At 42.8% G+C, this 25,353-nt stretch overlaps 2 protein-coding genes across 2 annotated transcripts in view; one reads left to right on the top strand and one right to left on the bottom strand.

Moving 5' to 3' along the window:
* Positions 1-2,433, top strand: part of GNA14 (G protein subunit alpha 14) — a 238,974-nt gene extending 236,541 nt beyond the window's left edge. The window contains exons 6-7 of the mRNA XM_056118802.1: positions 541-694; positions 2,215-2,433. Coding sequence (XP_055974777.1) covers positions 541-694; positions 2,215-2,405 — 345 coding nt within the window. The 3' untranslated portion in view covers positions 2,406-2,433. The remainder of the gene's footprint in view (positions 1-540; positions 695-2,214) is intronic.
* A 16,979-nt stretch (positions 2,434-19,412) lies between these two features.
* VPS13A (vacuolar protein sorting 13 homolog A) overlaps positions 19,413-25,353 on the bottom strand; it is a 210,696-nt gene continuing 204,755 nt past the window's right edge. Inside the window, exons 71-72 of the mRNA XM_056118801.1 lie at positions 23,213-23,287; positions 19,413-20,744 (exon numbers count right to left, since the gene is read on the bottom strand). Of these exons, the coding sequence (XP_055974776.1) occupies positions 20,691-20,744; positions 23,213-23,287 (129 nt within the window). The 3' untranslated portion in view covers positions 19,413-20,690. The remainder of the gene's footprint in view (positions 20,745-23,212; positions 23,288-25,353) is intronic.

A 25,353-nucleotide genomic window follows, 5' to 3' on the forward strand; every position in this document is an offset into this window, starting at 1 on the left:
TGCAGGTGTGGGAATCACAGGGACAGAATCACTGGCCTGCTCTCAGCACCCCCCCTCCTTCCCCACGTGGCAGGCCCCTGTGTCATGTACCTGAGCAGGCGTCTGCTCCAGCTGCCACTGTTGTATAGTCTGGAGCCCGGGCGGAGTTTCCGCTGCGGGATACCCCTTTGCCCCCAGTGAGGCGCGGGAGCCCGGTGCCTCTGAGTGCCTGGCCTCAGGAAGAACCAACCTTGCTCTGTTCCAGGCTCAGCCCCTCGCAGCCAGCCACGGGGTGGGGGGGCGGGGGCGGGCTGCTTATACCACCCAGGGGCCCTGGATGAACAAGAGCCCCTTTTTGCTTTTCCTGTGTCGGTTTGGGGTTCACTGGGGTGAGAAGAGGTGGGGGGCAGTGAGAGGGGCAGATGAGAATATAGAAGCGGGGAACACTCTCTGGGGACCCCACTTGCACCCCAATTACAGAGCCTGGGAGAGGCCAGAAGGGCAGGCTAGGGGGCAGCTGATGCCCGCGGGCTCACCCACTGTCCTGTGCTCGTCACCTAGAACCGCATGGAAGAGAGCAAAGCCCTGTTTAAAACAATCATCACCTACCCCTGGTTCCTGAACTCGTCTGTGATTTTGTTTTTAAACAAGAAGGACCTGCTGGAGGAGAAGATCATGTACTCCCATCTGATCAGCTACTTCCCAGAGTACACAGGTGAGTGACCAGGTCCCCGGGGTCACACGTTCCCACCTGCTCTGCCGCTGCCCACCAGCCCCCTCTTCTTGCTTTGGGTGGCGGGGACCCTGGCACTCCTGTTTGCCCCCCTCCGTCACGCTCACCCCCGCCCCACCCAGCTGCCGTGGGCGGACACTGGACTCGGCTGGCCCAGAACTGGCCTCCAGCTCTCCTGGGTTCTCAGTACCAGACCCAGGCTCAGCCCTGCCACACTCCAGTGTGGGGATGGTGTGTGCTCCAAGGGGTGACCAGGAGGTCCTGCTGGCGATTCTCAGCCTCAGTTCATGCTAAGGGCCTGTGGTATCAGATGTCAGCCCAGGGTGCTGGGGGCCTCCTGGGCTGTATTAAGTAAAGTCAGGGGCCCATGGGACACCAGGAGTCAAGCCTGGAAAGGACTTCTGCTGTGCACACATCACTTGCCCTCTCCCACTTTCACTGGGGGAGGGAGGGCACACTCAGCAGTGCTCAGGGCTTATTCCTGGTAGTGCTTGGGAATCAAACCCAGATTGGTTGCATGCAAGGCAAGTGCCCTGCCCTCTGTACTATCCAGTCCCATTCTTGTTCTATATGTTGCCCGCTCAAGCTAGCAGGATGTATACACTGGTTGCTGTTTTCTGGTGCAGGAGTAAGTCTGCTTTTTCTTTGGGGGAACACACCTGGCGGTGCTCAGAGATCGCTCTTGGTGAGGCTCAGGGAACCACATGGGGTGTCTGTGATGGAACCTGGGTTGGCCACACGTAAAAACAGTTGCCCTACCCACTGTAGTATGTCTCCAGCCCTGCTTTAAGTTTGGCACTGGTACTTAGAGAAGTGTCTTAACACATTCTGTTAAGTACATTTGCCTCATAGTACAGGGTTCCCAAGCTTTAAAATCGGACCAGGGTGCCCCATGAAGCTCCCATAGCCTTTCCCTCACCTGGTCCACTTCTGCCTGAATGGATAAGGATCACCACTTCTCTAAAAGTGGTTCAGATGAGAACCACTATTTTATTATTATTATTATTATTAGTGAAACACCATGAGGTACAGTTGTAGACTTACAAATTTTTGTGCTTGGGTTTCGATTATACAATGATCACATACCCATCCCTCCACCAGTGCCCATTTTCCACCACCATGGATAATATCCCTCCCACCCCCATCGCCCCCATCCCACCCTACCTCTGTGGCAGGGCAATTCCTTGTGTTCTCTCTCTCCTTTTGGGTGTTGTGGTCTGCAAAAGAGGCATTGAGTGGCAAACATGAGAACCACTATTTTTAATTAGAATTGCACCACTGTTTCACAATTCATCAAACAATATTTAGATCCTCTTGGACGCTTTCAATGAATTCCTTTACGGTCATGAGAAACAATGACAAAGTCAATGTCCCAGTTTAAACTGTGTTCTAGAAAATGAGCTAGATCAAAGCCAGGTTCCAGAGACGAGCTAGAGAGTGATCTGGGGGAGAACCTTGCAGTGACATGTCTTTCTCTCTTCCTCTCATTGCACTGTACCTAGGCCCGAAGCGGGATGTCAAAGCTGCTAGAGATTTTATACTGAAGCTGTACCAGGACCAAAACCCTGACAAGGAGAAGGTCATCTACTCCCACTTCACATGTGCCACGGACACCGAGAACATCCGCTTTGTGTTTGCTGCTGTGAAAGACACGATTCTGCAGCTGAACCTGAGGGAGTTCAACCTGGTCTGAAGGCCACTGCGCACATCTTGCCTCCCTGGGCAGGACTGCAAAGGCTCTTCTCCTCCTTGGTGCTTCACACAGCAAAGCCTTCGGGGCAGCCCCGAGCTCATCCCAGGGGCCTAACCGGGTCCCAGATGGCTGTGAAGTCTGTGGGATATTTGAATTCAGCAAAATGTTCCAAAGTCTTTATCCCCACATCGCTTTCATTTTTCCCCCCTTCTGCAAGAGTTTGTCGTTTCTGAATTCACTATTTTAGACAGCTTTGAATAGTCATTGCAGGGGACAGAGAGGTAGTACAGAAGGTAGGGCACTTGCTTTCCAAGTAGCCAACCTGGGTTTGATCCCCGGCACCCCATCAGGTTCTCTGAGCACCACCAGGAGTGACCTCTGAGTGCAGAGCAAGGCGTCATCCCTGAGCACTACTGTATCTGGCTCTCTCCCCAAAAGGAATTGTGATTTACTTTTTAAAAATTAGTGTGTGTTTAATAATAGCCACTAAAACTTATGTACTGGGGGGGCCTGTTAATTTATAGATCATGCCTTGAAGCCTCTCAGATTAATTTGAGTGATTTTCTTTAAAAATGTTAATGGGTTTCACGCTTTTTTATTTTCTAAATTAGACACCTATAAATTATTTCTGTCTTCATGCTGAAGTATGCTTTTAACATGCCACCCAGGATTTTTTTTTAAAAAAATGTTGTTTTTGTGTTTATTTTCTATGCCAAATTAATGACTGTAACATCTCATTGTCACAATTTGATCACCATTGAAACAGGTTAAAAACAATAGGCAAATGGACTGAAGATAAGCAGGTAGTATTTCACTGACGTGTATTAGTAACACATCCAAGTACACAAACATATACATATTTCAGTTCCAGTTCCCGTCACCTGTGGATTGTCTAAATCTCCAAATTGTTTAACTTCCACCAAAATTCTGGTCCAATCACAGATTTGCTGTTTGAACCACACGTGTCTGAGCTTTCAGTGGAGGCTGAGAATACACCATTCGCCCTTAGCACTGGATTTTGTTGTGTTTCTTAGAGGTCACAGTTTTGATAATCAATGATTCAGAAACTTTATATAATGTTCCTGGGCCACCACTGGGAGGTAGCTGCTCCAATGGCTCATGCACCAACAGAAACTTGATCACTTGATCACTTGATCACTTGACTTCCCGTTAATCGTTGATTTGCTCAAGTGGGTGCCAGTAATGTTTCCATTTGTCCCTGTCGCCTGCTAGTGTAGCCCAATGGGGGCTGTTCATTCTAGGAACACGAAGAGTCTCAAACCGATCATTCAGGATCTTGATGAAGAAGTCTGACCATCTGGTAGGTGGGTGGCCACGCAGTCTTTTGATGTCCCGGTAACGGCTCTAGTCCAGTGGTCGTCTCCAAATCTCATTACATGTCCAGCCCATCTGATTTTTGACCCTTGGCAAATGAGACAACGTCCCTGATTCTTGATCATCGACGGAGGTCAGAACTTCGGATTCTTTCTCACATTTGAGTGAAACGTGATAATCCAAGTATAGTTCTTCTGATTTCAACATAAACATAAAGAACAAAATAAAAAGCCAGTTTTTTTTTTAAAAAAAAGCTGGTTTAAAAAATACCTTCATAAGTTAGAAAGTTGAATAGACAGAATCAGAAATGAAAGAGGAAGTTCCTGGTGGGGAGAGGCACGAGGGCCCGAGTTCAGTTCTGGCAGCACCCTACAGGCTGGTTAGTCCTAGGTCCTGCTGTCCCAGGGTCTCGCATCACATAGGGGCCCCAGCTCCTCACATGCTCAGCTGGGTGTGTGGAGATTCTGGAGCAGGAATCCCAGCATGCAAGAGTGAGCTGGCCCAGCATGGAGGCCAAGTGTGCAGGTACAACTCTGTGTGTGTGTGTGGGGGGGGGGGGGGGAGTGTGTGTGGGTGTAATGCCTGGACACCACAGCAGCAACAAAGACAATAAAAATGGGAAAATGCAAAAAGAAATTTCTCATCTCCCCCCTACAGAATACAGATAAACAGGAAAGAAAAGCAATTCACATGCCATGTATTCCTCCTGTATACATGGGAGATACTTTGAACGTGGTCCAGTCAGTCGCCTTAAATACCATCTTTGGTTAAATTAAAAAGGCATGAATGAGGGAGGAAGTGAAATGCCAGTTGTAGGAGGTTGGCAAAAAAAAATAGTAAACAGACTAAGTTTATTTATACATAATGTTGTTACCTATTCCACAAACAAGTTTCTTGGGACTTATAGTCATCCTGAGAGATTGGGGAGGCAGCATTAAAAGTGGGCATTTATCAATGTGCAGGTCTAATGAAAAGGTAACTTTCAACCTTCAGAGTTGTCTACAGTCATCCTTTCTTTCCACATGCAAGTGAAGATGTTTCTTACGTTGTATATATCTTTTATGAAAGGGTAACTTGTTTGGCTTTCAAAGCTTTCCCCTTGCCTGCTGGTTCTTTAAGTTTAGCGGCTCCAAAATATCTTTTTGCCTAATTGACAGATGTGGAGATATCCAAGTCTATCCCCGCATCTTCTGAAAACAGTTGAGAGAGGTCTCAGGGAGTGACAGGGCACCCCTGCGCCTCACCTTGTGTCCATCAGCATCTTGCTGGGCTGATATTGGGAGCTTGGGCCCAAAAAGAACAGCTAAGGGGCCACCCTCCCCGAGGCTTCCACGGGAAGTGGGGCCAGCTGCAGGACACTGAGAACCACACAGTTCTCCAGTGTCGCTGTCTTCTGAGCTCTCCACATTTACTATGAAGGACACTTTAGTTTCTTCAGTGTCTCAACATATTTGGTGAGCGTCACCAAGTCACAGCTCCTAACCAGATATTTTCTCCTGATAATCTGCCAGGTACTGAAGGAGGAGCTGGGTCCCGGCCAGCAGCCAGGGAACTTCCTGTGCGTGAAGCCTGTGGTTTTTTGTTTCCTTCTGGCAAGCCATGCTGATTGCTTTCTTCTCAAAACACAGTCACTTCTCAAAACTCAATCCAAGAATTGCCAAGAGTGGAGGCGGTGGCCACGGGCTGCAAGTCTCTGTCTGCACGGCAGTGCTTTATGCTGCTCTTGCCACTCTGTGTTCTTCTACACACCCTGGGTGGAGATAACTACAGTAGATGAAGAGGGAGGTGGGTGTGACTTCATTTTCACTCTCAGTGGGAAAAGGCCATTTTCTTAGAATGGAACAGCCTCTTATATAGAATCAAATCTACCCCTGTGCAGAGAGTATTTCCAGAGCTGCAAACTACATTCTCCAAGGTCCTAAGGCATAGGCCATCTCTGTACAGATTATTGCATGACAAGGAAATGACGAGGGGACAGCACAAGAGCAACTGGGATACAGGGCATTGAGCACTATCAGAAATGACCCGTTAGTGTCATTCAGTGAAGGGGGTAGAGTCCCTATGGCATGGGGCGAACATGTAGGAGAGAGCTGGAGGACAGATCTCTGCTCTGCAGTTGGGTCTTACCCACAGGGTCTGAAGACAGTTCTAGCCCAGCTGCTCCAGTACTCTGGGGAAGGGCTACCAGGAAGGTCCCTTTCCCTGGACACTGGGGCACAGAGAGTCTGTCGGCCTCAGGCCACATAGGTGCTAGGAATTCTTTCTGAAAATACTTTTGAAAGTGGGAATGGCAGACTGCAGGTTGTGGCCAAGGGGTAAGATAGACTTCCTCATCTGTCGGGAGATATCTTACATCACCATAGCCCATGAATGCACTTCTTGTATGCACCATACACGGGAGAAAAAGGATCATACTTCATCTCTTTTCTAGGCATGTAGGGTGTGGGTTTTTTTCTTAATTATATTGAGTCACCATGAGATACACAGTTATAAAATTGTTCATGACTGGGTTTCAGTCATACGATGTTTCAACAGTACATTTACCACTGGTGGTGTTTTTAGCACAGGGACGATACCTCTGAGTAAGTAATGTTTGTCAGAAACATCATAACGTGACAACCAAGGAAGAAAATTTTCCTCAAGGAAGGGTAAAGATCATGAAAACACCAATTTGCTAGACATTATAGTTATCGCTAGGAGCGATAGTACAGCAGGCAGGGTGCTTGCCCTGCACAGACTGAGCTGGGCTCAATTCCTGGCACCCCATGTGGTCTCTAGGACTTGCCAGGAGTGATCCGAGTGCAGAGCCAGGAATAAGCCATGAACACCACTAGGTGTGGTCAAAAACAAACAAAAAAGAAAATCAACTTATCTTCATGATCACAAGAACACACTCTCCACCCTGCCACCCCCAACCCCACTGCTGGTCACAAGCAAGGGTTAGGACATTGTGACTCCATAGGCCACAGTTTTTTTTTCTCTAAATACCAGAGATCATATTAAATAACACTGCCAAAATACACGGAAGAACTTGAGCCTCATAATTATCAACAATACTTAAAAAATATGCAAAAAATATGCAAAAACCAACTTGCTACCCTGTGACTTCATTTGTCTGTTGCTCAGGACCCTATGCTAGAACAAGCCATTATTGAAGGACGTAAAGATACACAGCAAGATAGCAAAAGGGCAACAAAATGAGAGAATTGATCCACAGAACTGAGTTTGAGTCACAGTGAGGGATGGGATCAAAAAGGGGGCCTTATGATTCAGAGACTCATAAATAAATCTTGAAAGAGATCAATAAGTTGCAGAGATTCTTTATTCCGGACCCTGTACAAGGCTGAGTCACCTGGGGCACTCCAGAGATGGGCAGCGGGCCGGTAAGTCTAGTGCATGCTCAAACAGAGCCTTGGTATCCGAAAGCCTCCACACCCCACAACAGCTGCCATGTTCCTGCCTGGACTCCACTGCTCAGGACGAACCTCATCCAGAAATTAATCTGTAGAAAAACTCAGGTATGCGGGATTTGTGTCTGAATTCCCTAGGCTTTCGCAGTCAAGGATAGGCTACCTCCCCCCACCTTCCTATACTTCAGGAAGCCCCAGCAGTCACCACACACACACACACACACACACACACACACACACACAAACACATCAATGCCACACCCAGTTAGGAAGTTAACACCAGTTGTATCACCTCATTAAAAATTTTGGACTCCCTGGAGCATGTGCCCGTGCATGTGACACATCTCAAACTCTACAACACTGGTAGAACCAGGAGGAGCACACCAGATTGGATAGATGTATTCAGAAGGCAACAAATATTGATTAACAAAATATACACACAGAAGGCTTAACCTGTAACAACATCTTAGTAATCTCTTATGCAGGGCTTAATGGCTCAATGGTAAGATAAAACAATCTTCACTTTCTTCAACAGGAACATTTTTTGATTATTCATTTAGCAAATTATAACAAGCAATGTAAAATTATTGAGGGCCTGCTATGGGGGTAGGCTTAAGGGAGTGGTTGAGCAAACTGGAGATAATGGCAGTGGGAAGATGCAATGGTAGTAGGATTAATGTTGATATATTGAATGTCTGTAACAAATCATCACAAACAACGTTGTAAATCAGTGTTACGTTAAGTATAAAGAGAAAATAAAATTTAAAAAAATAAACGGCAAAAAGGGGAACTTAGGGAAAGGAGATGGGTACACTGGTGATGGATGTGGTGTTGGAATTACATGAAAGCATCTTGTTGGAAACGTGTGAAATGCCATTAACGGTACTGTAAATCATAGTAGCACTGTAGCATTATCCTCCCATTGTTCATGGATTTGCTTGAGTGGGCACCAGTAATGTCTCCATTGTGAGACTTGTTACTGTTTTGGCATATTGAATACGCCACAAGGAGCTTGCCAGGCTCTGCCATGTGGGCGGGATACTCTCGGTAGCTTGCCAGTCTCTCTGAGAGAGACAGAGAAATTGAACCAGGTCGGACGTGTGCAAGGCAAACACCCTACCCGCTGTACTATCACTTCAGCCCAAATCATAAATCAGATTCATAATCATATCTTATAGTATCATATCATATAGTATCATATCATCATAGAGTAAATCATAGTATTTTAATCAATTGAAAAAGTTAAAACAAAGATAGGTGGAATCCAGAGATAAGTACTGAATTCATATGACTATCATGTCAAACAAAGCCTGTTGCTTAGGAAAGTGCCAGGATAAGCCACGATAAAGACTTTGATACAAAGAGGTGTAGAATTCAGGTACATCTACTGGATTTGAATGAGATCAAAAGAATCATAGGCAGAATCCAGGAACAAGTACTAAATTTGTATAGCTACTATAGGGTTAAATTATCAGGCAACCCATTGAGCCAGTCTTCCAGCATTTGTGGCTTGTCCACAAACACTGAAGATTTGATCACAAGGTAGATGTAATACACTCACAAGTATGGATCTGCAGGACTACCATGTGGCTTCATCAGCTGGTGTCCCATAGTTTAGGATGGTGTGCTTGGATAAGACATACATGAAAGATTTCAGTACAGAACGGTGGAACCCAGATACAAGTGCTGTATAGCTACTGTGTGGCTTCCTTAACGGTATCCTGTTGATAAGGACAGTCCATAAAAGACAGAAGATTTTTGATTAGAGAGAGGTGTAATTCAGGTACACTTATGGATCTGTACAACCTTTCATGTGACTTCACTAGCATATTACCCTTTGCTCCAGACTGAGTGGCTGGAGAAGACACACAATGAGATATTTCAGTATCGAGAGAGGTGGAATGCAGTCTAGAAGGAATGGATTTCTGTAGCAACAATGTTGCTTCATTAAATGGCCAGGACAAGTCATTAATCATTAATAATGACTTCAGATCAGAGAGATGTGGAATCAAGGGACATGTACTGGATCTGAAGCACTGACACGTGGGGATCAGAGAGCTTGATGCTCAGGACCGAGCTTTTGGAGGAGGTGTAAATGAGAGGCAATCAGTATATACAAGAGGTAGACTCTACAAACAGGTGCTGGATTTGTATGGCTGTCATGTGGCTTCATTAACAGATTACTCAGGACCTTGTGCTTGGATGAGGCATAAACTACAGATGATTTCAGTACACAGAGAAGTGAACTAGTCATGAATATTGAATTTGTAAAACTATGAGGAAATGTCATTAGCTGTTATCCTGTTGCTCAGGACAAATCATGAGAGATGGATAATTTCACGACAAAGTAAAGTTTGGCCTAGGTACTAGTGTTAATTAGAATTATAGACCTACCATTTGTTTTCAGTAGCAGGTAACCCATTGCTCAGAACTATGTGCTTGGACAAGTGTAAATGGTACAAAATTTCAGTAAAAAGAGAGGGAGTCCAGATACACAATACTGGAATCGTCATGGGGCCTCCATAGCTGTTACCCCTTTACTCAGGACCATGTTTCTGGACAAGACAGAAGTGATGGACTATTTCAATACAAACAGAGGTAGAATGTAGGTACAAAAACTAAATTTGTATGACTACCATGGGGCTTGATTAGCTGGTATCCCCTCATCAGTACATCCACATATGATGCTAGTTTTAAGTACAAAAATGGTTAGAATTGAGGTACAAGAACAGAATCTAGTGACTGTCATGAGGCTTCATAAGCAGGTAACCAGTTGCTGAGGCCCAGGTACTTGGACAGCCATGAGTATGGGAGATTTCTCTGCAGAGGTGAATCCAGGTACAAGGACCAGATTTGTAGAACTGCCAGGTGTCTTCATTATGTAATCTGCAATGATCAGGACAGTAGTTTTGGACAAGCCATAAATGACACAAAGAATTATTACCAAAAAAGATCAAGTCCAGGCACAAGTACTGGATTTGTATGAATACCAGATGGCTTCATTAGCTAGCATTCAGTTGCTCAGAATCGTGTTCTTGGACCAGCCAAATATGATGGTATTTTTCAGTACACAGGCAGACGATATGCACATACAAAGACTGGATTTTTAGGAGTACCATGTGGCTTCATTAGCAGGCAGCGCATGCTCAGGACATGGTGCTTGGACAAGTCATGGTTACTGAGGATTTCGGTACAGAGAAAAGTAGAATCCATGTAGAACTGGATTTGTAAAGTTACTACTAGGTGGCTTCACAAGCCGGTATCTTATTGGTCAGTACAAGCCATAAACGAAAGTTTCAAAACAGAGAGGTGGAATCCAGGTAAAAGAAGTGGGTTTTTTAGGATTTTTAGCTACTATGTGACTTCATTTGCGGGCATCTTGTTGCTCAGGGCAGTGTTCTTATACAAGCTGTGAATGACAGATTTCAGTACCAAGAGGTGAAACCGAGGTTCAAGGGCTGGATTTGAAGGACTTCCAGGTGGCTTCATTAGCTGCAAATCATTTCTCCAAGCACAAGCCGCAAGTAACAGACTATTTCAGTACAAATATAGGTGGACTCCAGGTGCATGTCCTGAACTCATATGACTTTCTCAGGTTTCATTAGCCGGTAGCCTGTGGATCTGGGCCATCGCCTTGAATAAACCAACAATCCTGGGGATGACAAAGGAGGAGGAATGCACGTATGTATTTTCAAAAGATTTCTAGGTCCAAACTTTTGAGAAGTCTGTTTTCTTCTTGTAGGGTGTGTGTTTTCCAGCCCAAGATTAATTTCACTTTTCAAGAAGGAGAGGCGCAGTTGTTGTGTGGGACCATTAATATGGTGGTGGTCGGGTGTGGAGGGTAGTGGGGCCTAGCTAGGAGGGAGGGGATCTGCCTCCAGTTCCAAACAGGGCGAGCGTTGTCAGCTGGCGATCTTACCTGGGAAGATGGAGCAGCAAGCAGAGGTTCAGGAGGTTAAGGCCAGGGCCCATTAGTTAATACGATGGAGGTTGTGTGCAGAGGCTGCCAAGAGAGAGCCGGGAGGGGATCTGCCTCCGGTTTCCAATAGTGCCCATGTTGGCAGCTGAAGATTGACCTCACCCGGAAGGGTGGAGCAGCAAGCAGAGATTTCTGGGTCTAGACATACTAGCCTTACACTTGGTTTCTTAACATTGAGCATATTACCACATTCTCAATTGGCTAGGAAATGACTAACAGATGTTTCTGCTGTTTACATATTCGATATGCCAAAAAACAGTAACAACAAAAGTCTCCAATGGAAACATTACTGGGCTCACTCGAGCAAATCGATGAACAACGGGAGGACAGTGACAGTGACATTGATTTATCAAGAAAATGGGCATGGGGGTGGGGGGGGTCGCAAATACACTGCTTCCTAGCGCCACTGCATGAATATAAAGCTCTGGAATTAGAAGAAAAGTATAATTTGGAAATCTAAATTAATGGTGCTTAACATATATGCTTACCTAACATTTTTCCCCTCTATTTCCCATTTGGATGTTTTTCAATGAAGAAATCATCATTTACGAAAAAGAACTATCTAAAAACAAACAAAAAGCTAGACAACTCTGATGGAGCTGGGGATACTATGCATTGAAGGCCAGGAACTACTATCAAATTAAAAGTTATCAAGTGGGCTCGAGAATCCTTCACAGGGGAAATCAATGTGGACTTTTAAGTCCTTTGTAGTGCTAGCCCAAGTTTTTGTTACTTTTTAGTCTTTTCTTTTTAAATTTTTATTAGTGAAACACCATGAGGTACAGTTGTAGACTTACACATTTTTGTGCTTGGGTTTCAATAACTGGCTGGAGCCATAGCACAGTGGGTAGGGCGTTTGCCTTGCACGAGGCCCACACGGCAGACCCGAGTTTGATTCCTCTGCCCCTCTTGGAGAGCCCGGCAAGCTACCTGTGACGTATTTGATATGCCAAACACAGTAACAACAAATCCCACGATGGAGATGTTACTGGGCCTGCTCGAGCAAATCGATGAACAACGGGAGGACAGTGCTACAGTGCTAGTCTTTAACATTTTAAGCATAAAAGTCTTCCTTGTAGTGGTGGGAGCGCTACTGAATAATTTATTTTAAAAGGTGGCAAAAAATTAAGGTTATTCTGGGGTGGCACTGCCAACCGTGCTGGGTGGCAGAGATAGAACCCAGGGATTCCTATGCAAAGCATGCAATGCTGAACCATCTCCGAGCCCAGAAATATTTTCTTAAGTCATGGAAAGGTTAACCCCCGTACTAGTGCTAAACCAATCACATGTATGCCAATATTGATTCTGCACACAGAAAACTAATTTTTGTTTCTGGGCCACACCTGTTGCTACTCAGGCCTTATTCCTGGATTTGCACTCAGGATCACTCCTGGCAGAGCTTGGGTGACTGTATGGGATGAATCCAGGGGACTGAACCCAGCTGCACACAAAGCAAACAAACATCTTACCTGCTGTACTCTCTCTGCCCCCACAAAACTAATTTGTAAAATGCACTCGTTACTGATGAAATGAACTAGTTTAAGGGATACACTTTTGGTGCTTAAGAATTTACTATTACCCAACCAGTGCTGGAGTGGATGTGGGTAAAATGGGACACTCTTTCACTGTTGGTGGGAATGCCCACTAGTCCAGCCTTTCCGGAAAACAATATGGACAGTCCTTCAAAAACCAGAAATTGAGCGTCCATATGACCCCACAATACCACTTCTGGGAATATATCCCGAGGATGCAAAAAACCACAGTAGAAATGACATCTGTATCTACATGTTCATTGCAGCACTGTTCACAAGAGCCAAAATCTGAAAACAACCCAAGTGCCCTGGAACAGATGACTGGTTAAAGAAACTTTGGTACATCTACACAATGGAATACTATGCAGCTGTCAGGAGAGATGAAGTCATGAAATTTGCTTATAAATGGATAGACATGGAGATTATCATGCTTAGAGAAATAAGTCAGAAAGAGAGGGACAGACACAGAAGGACTGCACTCATTTGTGGAGTGTAAAACAACATAACATGAGTCTGACACCTAAGGATAGTAGATACACGGGACTGATAGACTGCACCATAGCTTGGAAGCCTGCCTCATGAGCAAAGGGGAGAAGGCAGTTAGAATACAGAAGGGATCGCTAAGAAAAAGATGGCTGGAGGAATCGGTCGGGATGGGAGATGTGTGCAGAAAGTAGATAAAGGACTAAACATGATAACCTCTCAGGGTCTGTATTGCAAACCATAATGCCCAAAGTAGAGAGAGGTTATGGGGAATCATGTCTGCCATGGAGGCAGAGGGAGAGGGGGTTATGCCAGGGATATTGGTGGTGGGAAATGTGCACTGGTGGAGGGATGGGTGTTTGATCATTGTGTGATTGTCACCCAAACATGAAAGCCTGTAACTATCTCAGGGTGATTCAATAAAATTTAAAAAAAAAAAAGAATTTACTGTTACCACCAAGGATTTGGCACAACCATGCTAAGGTGGAATAAGTCAGCTTTGATTGAAAGCTAATTCAGGGAGGAATTTAAGAAGGCACATTGCTCACTTTTCTAGTTCTATCCAGTACCTAAGGACAGACTAAAAATCAGTAACACAGTAACAACACAAAACAGCAACATAATGGTACAATAACACAAAAATAATACAATAACATAAGAACAGTAACACAATAATACAGTTCATGGCCAATACCACAATAATAACTAGTAACTAGTAACACAGGGACCACAGCAATAGTAGTGGGTAATGAATTTAATGAATTTACCTTGTATGAGGTGGACTTGGATTTGACTTCCCTGGCATCCCATATAGTTCCCTGAACCCTGCCAGGAGTGATATCTGAGCACAGAGCCAGGAGCAAGCCCCAAGCACTGCCATGTGTGGCCCTACCCCCACCGCACCCCCGCAAACCCGACAAAAATCACCTCCCCAAATCCCCACCAACCCACCTCACAAAACAAGCAATAACACAATAATTTAAAAAGAATAACATAGTAACAATAACATAATGGTTACACCATAATGGTAACACAATAACAGTGGTATAATAACAATATAATACAATACCATAACAATAAGAGTCAGAGTGAAGTTTAGAAACTTTTATTGGGGTTAAGCTACTTGAAAAAGGTCTATATTTTTAAATTGGCAACTTGTTATCTTACCAAGCAATCTAATTCTAATAGCAAGACAAAATTTCTGTTCAAGGGGAAAAGTCAGTCATTACTCAGTATGGTCCATCAGTTTTCAGGAAATAAAAGACTGAGGCCGACCTCAAGCACTTCGCTGTTAGACTCGTCTCATTATCAGTCACAAACCCAAGGCAGAGGTTTATGCCTGCAACATAGGAGTTCACATCATAAGGAAAGTGAAGAAAATGTTGCAGTTAGACAGAATACATTTTAAAAACAAACAAACAAAAAACCCTCTTCTGACAAGATTCTTATCAAAGAAAAAGCATGACAGAGAAACACTATTTTCAGGACATAAATCAGTAAGAAAGTATTTTTCAAAGTGCACATTCCCTGAAAAAAATGCAAGGATTTTTTTAAATGTGAAATACATCTTCACAATACAAAGATGGTCATTTAAAAAGTTTATAACAATCTATCTGGCCTTACAATAAGTCTGATCATTTCCAAGCACTTAAAATACTAAAATTAACACTGAGGGACTAGATAGTACAGCCAATAGGACAATTGTCTTGCATGCAGATGACCCGGGTTCAATCCCTGGCACCCATATGGTCCCCCAAGTCCACCAGGAGTAATTCCAGAGTGCAGAGTCAGAAGTAATCCCTGAGCATTTCTGGGTGTGACCCAAAACGGAAATAAACAATTATATTTATCAATAAAATAATTAACCACCCCCAAAACAAAATGAAGTATAATAAAATTAACACTGAGACCACCTTAATGTAATCTACACTTCTCTTAGAATGTTTTTAAGCTCCAAACTGTGAATTTTGGGGTGGCCAATGGTAGACTGGTAATATGATGCTATAAAGAGAAAACTTGAGTCTTCCAGTATATTCTACTTCATATATTTATCAGACTTTTTAATTACAACATTTACAGGGTTTCGTTACAAGGATTTCATGAGAAAGAACAAATTAATAAGGTAATGATAAATAAAATGTGTTCAGTGACAGAAAATTTCAAGTAGACAAGATTATAGTGGGTATTGAACTATAAAACCAATTGATATTTATGTATAGTTATAAAATTTATAAAAACTCAAACCATAGAATTATATTTCTGTGTAGTTCTCTGAAGAAAAAAAATGCTCATTTGTTGGGGGGAAATGCCACAGTAGTTAAAAAAGGACTAATCTCATCCATTCATTCAAGGACTACTTTAGACCAATGGTGAAAGAAGCACCAGGAAAAAGTCTGCACTAATGGTTTTTCTTGGTCAATGTTTGAAAATACAGAGTATTGAATCATAGCAATTTTAAGTGATTAATGCCAACTTGATTAGTTTAGCATCATTAGTAAGGTATAATTTTAAAAATATATTAAGAATTGGGCAGGAATATGAATAACACCGTTTAAGGTCAGTAAAAGGCCAAAGGTGCTGTAACATGGATTAGCACTGAAGAAAACCAGATTGAGCAAATGTTGTGCTGCATCTTGCATAAAAATAAAAGCTACCTACATTTTTATCTGAATCCTAGAGAATTGAGGCAATTCAATCATTTTTCACTGCACTGAATGAACAGTTGATAGTGGCCTGCTCCCCCCGTGCCCCGCCCCCCCTCCCCCAACCACCTCCGGGTTCCAGAATGAGTCTCAGGACCTACAGAATGTGCCGTATGGAGCAGGGGTAGATAGAAGTAGCCCCTGTCACTGCTTGCTGGTGTTGCCCAAACACTACTTGCCTTTTTCTTTTTAATATGTGCCCTGTTATCCAGTTCCTCAATTTCAATGGCCATTGTCACCTGCATGTTAAAACTGTAAGGTAATAGAACAACATTAAACTTATGAGAAACAGAGTTTCTGTCCTCAATATAAGGAGTGCAAAAGTATCAAGAAACATTTAGCTCAGTGGTACCCTGTGGCTCTTTTGTGTGTGTGTGTATTGGGGGGTGTGGGTGAAATGGAGGTGGGGTGGGGGTGGAGTTCTGACTAAAGTTCTAATTTCCTTTTTTCTTTTTTTTTTTTTTTGCCTTTTTGGGTCACACCCGACAATGCTCAGGGGTTACTCCTGGCTCTGCACTCAGGAATTACCCCTGGCGGTGCCCGGGGGACCATATGGGATGCTGGGAACTGTACCCGGTTCAGCCGCGTGCAAGGCAAATACCCTACTCATGTGCTATAGCTCCAGCCCCAAGTTCTAATTTTCAATGCTTCTTCTGGTCCTAGTAATATACAGTGTACGCTGGAAGAGAAAAACCTACAGACTAACGTGAGCCATCCTGACTCATACTCTAAAGATAAAAGTGTCCAGCAATTTCCCAAGGGTTTAAGAGCACAAAGCACATCTGCACACCTATGCTGAGTGCAGCACTATTCACAATGGTCAAAAACTGGAAACAACCCAAGTGCCCACAAACAGATGACTGGATAAGGAAACTGGCACATATACACAGTGGAATACTATTCAGCCATAAAAAGATAAAGTCATGCAATTCGCTGCTACACGAACAGATCTGGAGAGTATGTTGAGTATGTTGAGGCAGAGGGAAACAGAGAACGACTTCTCTCATATGTGTGTCACATAGAAACTTTGTAGAGGAATAAGAGAGCCCCAAAGGCAAAGAACAGGAGAACCCATCTTCAATAGGAAGCTTGCCACTGGGGCAGGGGTGTAGGGGATGTTAGGGCAGGGAATCCCAGGGCAATGGGGGGGGGGGGCTGCCTGACACTGAGGCAGGCTGCAGGAAGGAAGGAAACTGGGGGGGGGGGACACTGGTGGAGGGAAGTGGACACTGGTGAAGGGATATGTATTGGAACACTGTATGCCTGGAACTTATTGATGAACAATGTTGTAACTGTGCATTTCATGGTGATTTAAAATAAAAATTATTTAAAAAAATACAGAGTGCTCACAACCCGAGGACTTCCTGTGCTGTGCACCTGCTATTTCTTACCCAAGATGCGACTCAACAGAATCCAGATCATTTCTATATAACTGGGGGCAGGGCGGGGGGCCTACCGCCTATGCAGTGACTTTCAGTGTTTTCTTTTTGAACTTCGCTTTGCAATCAATTTAGGTCATGACCTAAAACACACAGCTGATAGACTATTTGAAATGAAGCAGTATTTCAGGACACAATACTTACCTGTTCAGGCGTTAAGTATTGTTTAGGGGTTACTCATTGCATTCAGGAATTATTATTGGGGGATAATGCTTGGAGGACCATATGGGATGCCAGAGATCAAACCTGCGTTAGCTGCGTGCAAGGCATTGTATTGTCTTTTGAGTCCCTTAACAACTCCTTTTATTCTCTTTTCTTATTCTTCATTTACCCTCTTTTCTATTCCACATATGGAACATGCTTGTTTTGAGTGGGCAAACTGATTTCGTAGCCCATTTCTGACCTGCAGTTTGAAAAAGTTCTTCAAATATAGTTTCAAAACACAGTTGTTCTTGAGGATTTCAGCTGATCTCTAGAAAATGGAAAACGCATAGACCATTATGCGCAAATAGATTTCTCTCAATCCTATTGGCTGGGGTAACCCCCAATTTCAAACAGTTACATCCACTTTTTGTGTATCTGGGACAAGTTTTCAGTCTGACAGGCAAATCAACCTATTGAATATTCTCTATTTCTAAAATAGTGGGCTTCACTTGGCCCAAACATAATTCAGTGGCACCTAATGACAAATAATTTAGGTGTAGGCAATGTAGCTCTTACTACTTTTTCTTTTTAATCAGACAGCAATAGTATACAAGTTTGCAGGGCATTTCTGAAAGGACAACTAGGTGCATGTATGTTACTATTGCTATCAGAAAAAAAAATCAGAGAGGTGATTAAGATTGAATACACATTACAGGATAACTTATTAGGAAGCAACAGGATGGTTCTGAATGATTTTGGATTATGCAAAAGGGTAGGTGAGGGAAGGAGTGCCAAGCTAGCAAGGATTATTTAGGCCCCACAGAATAACTCAGCTGGACTCAGATGACCCTGGGAAAAGCCCCAAGTTATTGTTAACATTAGGGAAGAAGGACCCAATACATAAGACTCTTTGGTTCACGTAAACGTGAAGAAATTGTAAGCTGTTTTTTGCAAAAGTAATCAGAGTTATTTCTAGTAGTTTTCTAGATGAGAACTGACCAAACAAAAGAGAATCTTTCTTGGGGTTCAAACATATTAAACACAGACAGAAAATATATTGTTCTAGGGACTTTGGCTAACTGCAAAAACAGAGAAAGAACACAATATTCAGGACCTCATTCCTGAGCAACTACTAAACCAAAATGAGCTTCTATAAAGCTTGAACGCTTAAAGCTTAAAGACAAGCTGAAAGTAAACCCCTCTAAAGCAAAGTCATGGAATTGTTTTGAGTAGATTGCTTTCAGATACAAAATACAGTATGGCAATTAAGAACAGAAGAGGAACATAGATTAAACACAATTGTGTGCTGCAAAAAATGTTATCAAAGGACTAATGAAAGAATATTCCTTATTTAGATTATGAATTGATCAATTACTGTGCCTGGAATTGTCAAGTCTTTTTCTTCTCTGGAAAGGAGGAACAGAGACATTTGGGACATTGCTGGTGGAAAAAGAAAAGATATTTCTTCCTCGAAAATTGGGGAGGGCACAGGTAGGAAAGGCACAGAGCTGGGCATATGGTTACATACAGGACCTCTCTGGCTGGCTCCAGATCATATAGGAATTTCTATCCTGACTCCCCCCCCCCCCCATATCCCCATTTTTATTTTTTGGAAATAATGGGGATCAACCTTGCTCTTTCAGCCTCTTAGACGTTTTCCCCTTGGGCATGGGATATTAAGGGACTTGGGTTTCTTCTGAGAAGGAAGTCAGGAAACTGGAGGAGGGAATGAGGTTCTTGGCGAAGCACGATGGAACTTCAGATGAGCAGACGGAGCAGCTCAGCAACAAAGAAAATGTTCAGTTCTTTGAACCATGAACGGTCACCTGAAAAGAAGGCTTTAGGATATGGCTGGAGACAATATTTTTTGATTCAGGTTATGGTGAACAATTCTGAGGCAAACTGATGATCATAAACAATGTTTTGGAAGAAAAGGAGAATCAATAGCATTTAGTAGCAAGCTTTGATCTGGAAGAAATACAATTACAGTCTGGCATGCTATTTATTTCAGCTTTTAGAACAAAGCAAGGGTTTGAGAAGCCTGAGAATTTCACAGCCATTGACGATATGGTCTCCAATTCCAAAAACAATGTATATAAGAACTTGACAGCATATACAACATGCAAACAGTCTGCATTGTTCAATAACAAAATACTGCATCATATTCTCCATGTAAATACAATCAGATATTTACCCCTTTCATCATCAAAGTCAAATAATATTGAAGTAAAAGGGTCTTCAAGAAAAATCAAGAAAAAGATTTCATAACCGTATTTTTTATGTGTTGATTTTTGCTCTGATGAGCGACACGTTTAGAAGAGTGATTCTCACTTGACTAGAGCAAACCAAGAAACCTGCATCTATTGTCAGTGGGGGCACATTACTGGATCAGCTCATTTACTTGTCAGAGGGGCTGTTTGTTTTGGATCATAGCTCACTGCATCCGAAACACCGGCAATTTTGTTTACTCCTTATCATCAAGAGATTAAAATTGGTATTGTTAAGGCTTTGGGAACTTTCCTCTAATGTAAGCCATCTATTAAAAATATAACATGGGAAAAATAAGCAGAGCCACTGAACTTGGCTAGAGGAAGTTTTACTAAGGCTTCAAAGTTCTGAGAGGGACTTTTCCTGCTGTGTATTGCATTTTTAAAAAGCCCTTCTGGATATAAGATTTGAAGGACTGTACTCAATTTGTATTATATAAAAATTATTTTTCATATGCTATACATCTTAAGTACAATCCAAACATATCTTTTATTTTAAAAATTAAGAAAAAATACCAAAATATTCATCTGTAAAAAGAACTTCATATTTCTAAAGAAACCCCCTCTAAAGTTCTCCTGATACCATAGACAATGCCTGATTTGATCATTTACTTGTCCTCATCCAGGGGGTTTGCAGTATGTATGGTGGAAATCTAAAATGTGAACCTGGAAAATTCAATTTATAGTTTCACATGGTGGCTAAAAATGGATATTCCTCCACCATTATATATAATTATCTACCATAAATATTCAATATTCATAAAAGAAATTATAATGAGAATTTTAACCAGAAGCTTGATTCAAGTTAGAAAACCAAGTGGGTGCCCCGAAAGTTGAAACATTTTAATCACATAGTGTTTTACTTGATTCTAACAAACTGTTTTTAGAACCTGATGTCAGTACTAACACTATGTATTTCCAAAAGAGGTTTAGAAAGTGTGGAGGTGGACAGTGTGGTGACTCAGTGCTGTAGGTCTCAGGGCAGTGTTCTCCATCAGAGGTTTGGGGAAGGGTGTTCTCTGGCTTCTTCCAGCTTGGTGAGGATCCACTAGAGGGGGAAAGGGAACAACCAAAGAGACTAGATTAGTGGACTGGAACAAAATCCTAAAGATGACAAAGGAGGGGGGGTGGAGTGATAGTACAGTGGGTAGGGCATTTGTCTTGCATGCACCTGGGCTGGGTTTGATCCCCAGCACCCCACACGGTCCCCTGAGCCCACCTGGAATGATCCCTGAGCACAGATCCAGGGATAAGCCCCGAACACTGCTGGGTGTGGTTCAAGTCCTACCCCCTGCTCTGAGAAAAGATGATAAATGAATGCCCAGATGTCGGCTTTCCAGTTCAGTTAGGTATATACTTAAGTAAATCATTAGGTTCATCCTGCATAAGTGGTCACTCATGCCACTAAAATGGCCCATTGCTTAGGGATAATGGTAGTGGGTATGACTGATTAGTAGGGAAAAATGTTTTCCTAGGGTCACTGTACTTGGATGCTCCATCTTCAGATGAACCATCCCGAGAGAGCAGGGATATCTACTAGCTGGGCTGGATAACAAAGGCACAGTGTGAAATTATTTACCAAAATTCCAGTGTATGTGAATTCTGTATCACATACCTTCACAGTACATGATTCTCTTGACTAAGAATAATTTCATGTCATTCTTTTATATTGTTGTTGTGGTTTTTTGCACGGGAGGGGGTGCAAATTGCAGTGCTCAAAGATCACTTCTTGCAGTGTTTAGGATTCTGGGGATCCATCAGTGGGCCAGCAGCTTACAAGCAAGCACCTTACACTCCATATTATCTCTCTAGCCCAGTTTCAAGCATAGCTACATTGAGCATTAAGTGCTCTTATTATGATATATTTTCCATTCTGAAGGGATTTTAAATCACCAAAGTTAAAAAAAAAAAGCATAGCAAAAGTATTATACATCTCCTTACCAATGACTATATGAAAGTTAAAAAGCCTGAGAGGTGGTATCACAGCATCCACTAAGCAACACTTGAGCAGAGATGTCTTAACTTTAGGAGCCCCTGATGAATAAACCCGATGCTTTCTTTCTTTTCTCTTCTTTTCTTTCTTTCCTTCTTCTTTTTTAATTTTTTTTTTTTATTTTTTGGTCACACCTGGCAATGCTCAGGGGTTACTCTTGGCTCTGCACTCAGAAATTACTCCTGGTGGTGCTCAGGGGACCCTATGGGATTCTGGAAATCGAACCCAGGATGCCATGTGCAAGGCAAATGCCCTACCCGCTGTACTAACACTCTAGTCCTGATAAACCTGATGCCAGGCAGAGCAGAAGGATCAAAGACACCCTGTGGGCTCTGTGACACAGTGACAGGCATGAGATGAAACAACCATCACAGAGAAACTGAGGGTGGTGCTGCCGATATCCAGTACTCTCCAGGCGGCTGCCCTTCCTCTCTGCTCCTTGTCTCTTCCCTCTCACCTTCCCTTAGCAGGCTGACCACCTGCCACCATGGTGCCTCGGGAGAAAGTCACACAGCCATGCTGAGAGATCCAAGGTGAAGGGTGGACTGGTACAAAGTCAAGGCCAGCCAGGACCAATAGACTCAAGGAGTCGTGTCTCCTTAACTGTTTTCCGACAGAGTGAGTCTGAGTCAGTCTCTGGGCAAACACCGTCACTGCTATGAACTTATTCACAGTCTCCCTCTTCTGGATAGTGAGCATACTCATCATTGCCAAAATCCCTAAAGCAACTACGCACAGGGATTTTCAATTCAGATTATTTCTATTTTGAGGAAAATGAAGCTAACTAACTCTCCCAAGGTCCTATAAACAAGAAGGGATAGGACCAATATTCAAACCAGTTTCTCTCATTATAGGCTTGGTTCCTTCTGCTCTGAGTCGTGTTAGGTGATCTTAGAAAGAATCCCTGTTGCTACATGGCAAAAAAAAAAAAAATAGTCAGGGTTATAACTTCACTGACAGAGCTGCTAGGTCAGAATAAAAATCAAAACACTTCATTTGTTGTTGTTTTTAAAAAAACCAAGTATTACAGTTTGGATTTAAAATAAGATTGAATTATTTCATATGAAAAATAAGTAGGTATCCTGCATTCAATCTAAAGAAATAGTTTTATGGAAAAAAATATCTAGTTACATATACAAAAACTGTGAAATGACACACATACACAAATTTAAAAATTAACATAGCTGCCTTTGAAAATCATCCAAATTACACGAATCATGAATCAGGACCATCCTGTTATTCGTCGATTGTCTCGAGCAGGTCCCAGTAACGTCTCCTTCATCCTAGCCCTGAGATTATATTCAAGGCTCTTTAGGAGAATGAGACCCATCATTGTTACTGGTATTTGGCATATTGGGTACACCACGGGGAGTTTGCCAGACTCTGTCGTGTGGGCAGGCTACATTCGGTAGCCTGCCAGTTTGTCCAAAGTAGGAATGAGATAATAAGATGTCATAATAAGATGTCGTGCGGCCAAATTACATGACTTTAAAATAAAAATCAGTAAAAGATATTGTATTTACCCTAGCATCCTCTGGTGTCTTGAAATTAATGATTTTTCCAAATTCTTTGGCATGAAATACAGGTGTTACCCGTTCCTATAAACAGAGTAAGCATTTTGATTAGTTTATGTTATACAAATTGTACATCCTTAATAAAAGCTAAGAACTAGAGTTAGTCACAGTGACCAGAGAATGGGTGGACCTCTGGAAGCCTCCTTGTGCCAGACTCTGCCTGGCATTTTATGAATGAATCAGAGAAGCTATCAATGAGTCAAGTATTCTAAAATCCTCAGGAACTAATAGGCTACTCAAGAAATGTGCAATGTCCTTGGAATGGTCATAACATAAAGAATGGTCTTCCATGACAAAACACACTCACAAAGGGAGCGCTGGCCACAGCCCCAGAGTCAAAACTGTTCCTGCTTGTCTCTGCCCCTTGCTCCACATTCCAGTGGCTACTTGCTGATCTGACTGGCAGAACTATTTCTCACTTTCACTGACTCCATATTCTCCCACAAGAGCTGACCCTTCCTTCTTAGTAGCACGAAGGTGATCTCATAACTCTCCCTGAACAGCTGGCCCATTACAGCTACCTCAGAAATAAGAGACTAAAGGTGGCCCAGTGAGACATTTTTATTCTGCTTAGTAGGCTATGAGCTTAAACCTCTTAATGTGTCCCCAAGGGACAGTCTGCTTGTGAGTGAAGCCAGCAATGAAGAAACTGAACCTACAGATGAGGGTGGTAAATAAAGGGAGGACAAGGAAGGGGTAGGGAGAATGATTGCTAATCATGTTATCTAAGCACATCAAAGCTATAAAATTGACTTTTCAAGTTGAGTCCTTTACAATACCTTTAAGAGAGCTAATGGCAGAATGGCCTTCCAGAAATGCAACCAGTCAAATGAAGCCAAATACAGAACAGTCCATTTTCTCAGTCTAAAAATAACCACTTCCACTTAAAATGGACAGAGCCTGTGTTAATTTATGGTCATTGTATTTCTACATCAGCAAATACTGCTGGCACTGCACTGGCTACTAGTAATCAATGCAGAGTGAGAACAATTTCTGCCTTCATGATGGCTATAGTATGATTGGGAAGGAAATGTCCTTCTTCTCCACAGCTATTAGAGAAAAAGGCAAGTCCTTTAGCGAGACTTTAAGGAAAACTGTTTGGAGTGATCTGCTAGGGATTCTGAAGTGTTCAGGTTTTTCCTTACATTTCAGGACTATGGACGGCAGTGGGGAAAGTGGGGTTCTGCCCTGGGTATAAAGTGGAAAGGCGTCTGTCAATTTAATGGCACATAAAGTAGCACGCTTTTACCTAGTCCCAGCTTTCTTCTAAGTCTGAGTTCTGACTGCTGGCGTACAGAAAAACCTTACAAGACTAAAGCAACATCTACACGAGAGCTAGAAAGCAACAAAAGTAGGGTACAGATAATCTTTGTGGACATAATGGGTCACCATAAGATAAAAACACTGCAAGATAAAAATGAGTTGAATACACGGCAGAGCCTGGCAGGCTCCTCGTGGCGTATTCGATATGCCAAAAACAGTCACAATAACGGGTCTCATTCCCCTGACCCTGAAAGAGCCTCCAATACAGCAGCGTTGGGAAAGACGAGAAAGGAGAGGCTGCTAAAATCTCAGGGCTGGGATGAATGGAGATGTTACTGGTGCCCACTCGTGTAAATCGATGAACAACTGGATGACAGTGTTACAGTGATACACTTAACTTACTGAAGTTAACCTGCCCAGACTTCAAAAACCTTTAAAAATATTTTTATTTAAAAAGTAATTTGTTTACAGTACTATAGCATTTCAGGGTAAAACTGCGTCACGTTTCTACAAGGCTCACCACACCAAGCACTGACGTTAAAAGTCCTTTCCAACACTCCAAAGACCATCCACCCATCACTCCTATCTCCTCCCTTACCCTTAACCTCTGCAAACCATCAGATTTCACCAAATCTGGGAGTTCATTTTTGTTGTTTTTCCCTGACAGTTTGCTTGGTTATTTAAATACCACAGGGGAGAAACAACCTGGTAGTAATCCTTCACTTATTTTACTGAGCATGATCACCTCAAGATTTATCCACTCTGTCCCTAAAAACAGGCTTTGTTTTCTTGAGGGCCACCGCTGCTTTATCTAGTCATCTGCCAAA

Source organism: Sorex fumeus, unplaced genomic scaffold (assembly GCF_029834395.1).
Source record: "Sorex fumeus unplaced genomic scaffold, SorFum_2.1 ptg000038l, whole genome shotgun sequence".
Taxonomy (NCBI): domain Eukaryota; kingdom Metazoa; phylum Chordata; class Mammalia; order Eulipotyphla; family Soricidae; genus Sorex; species Sorex fumeus.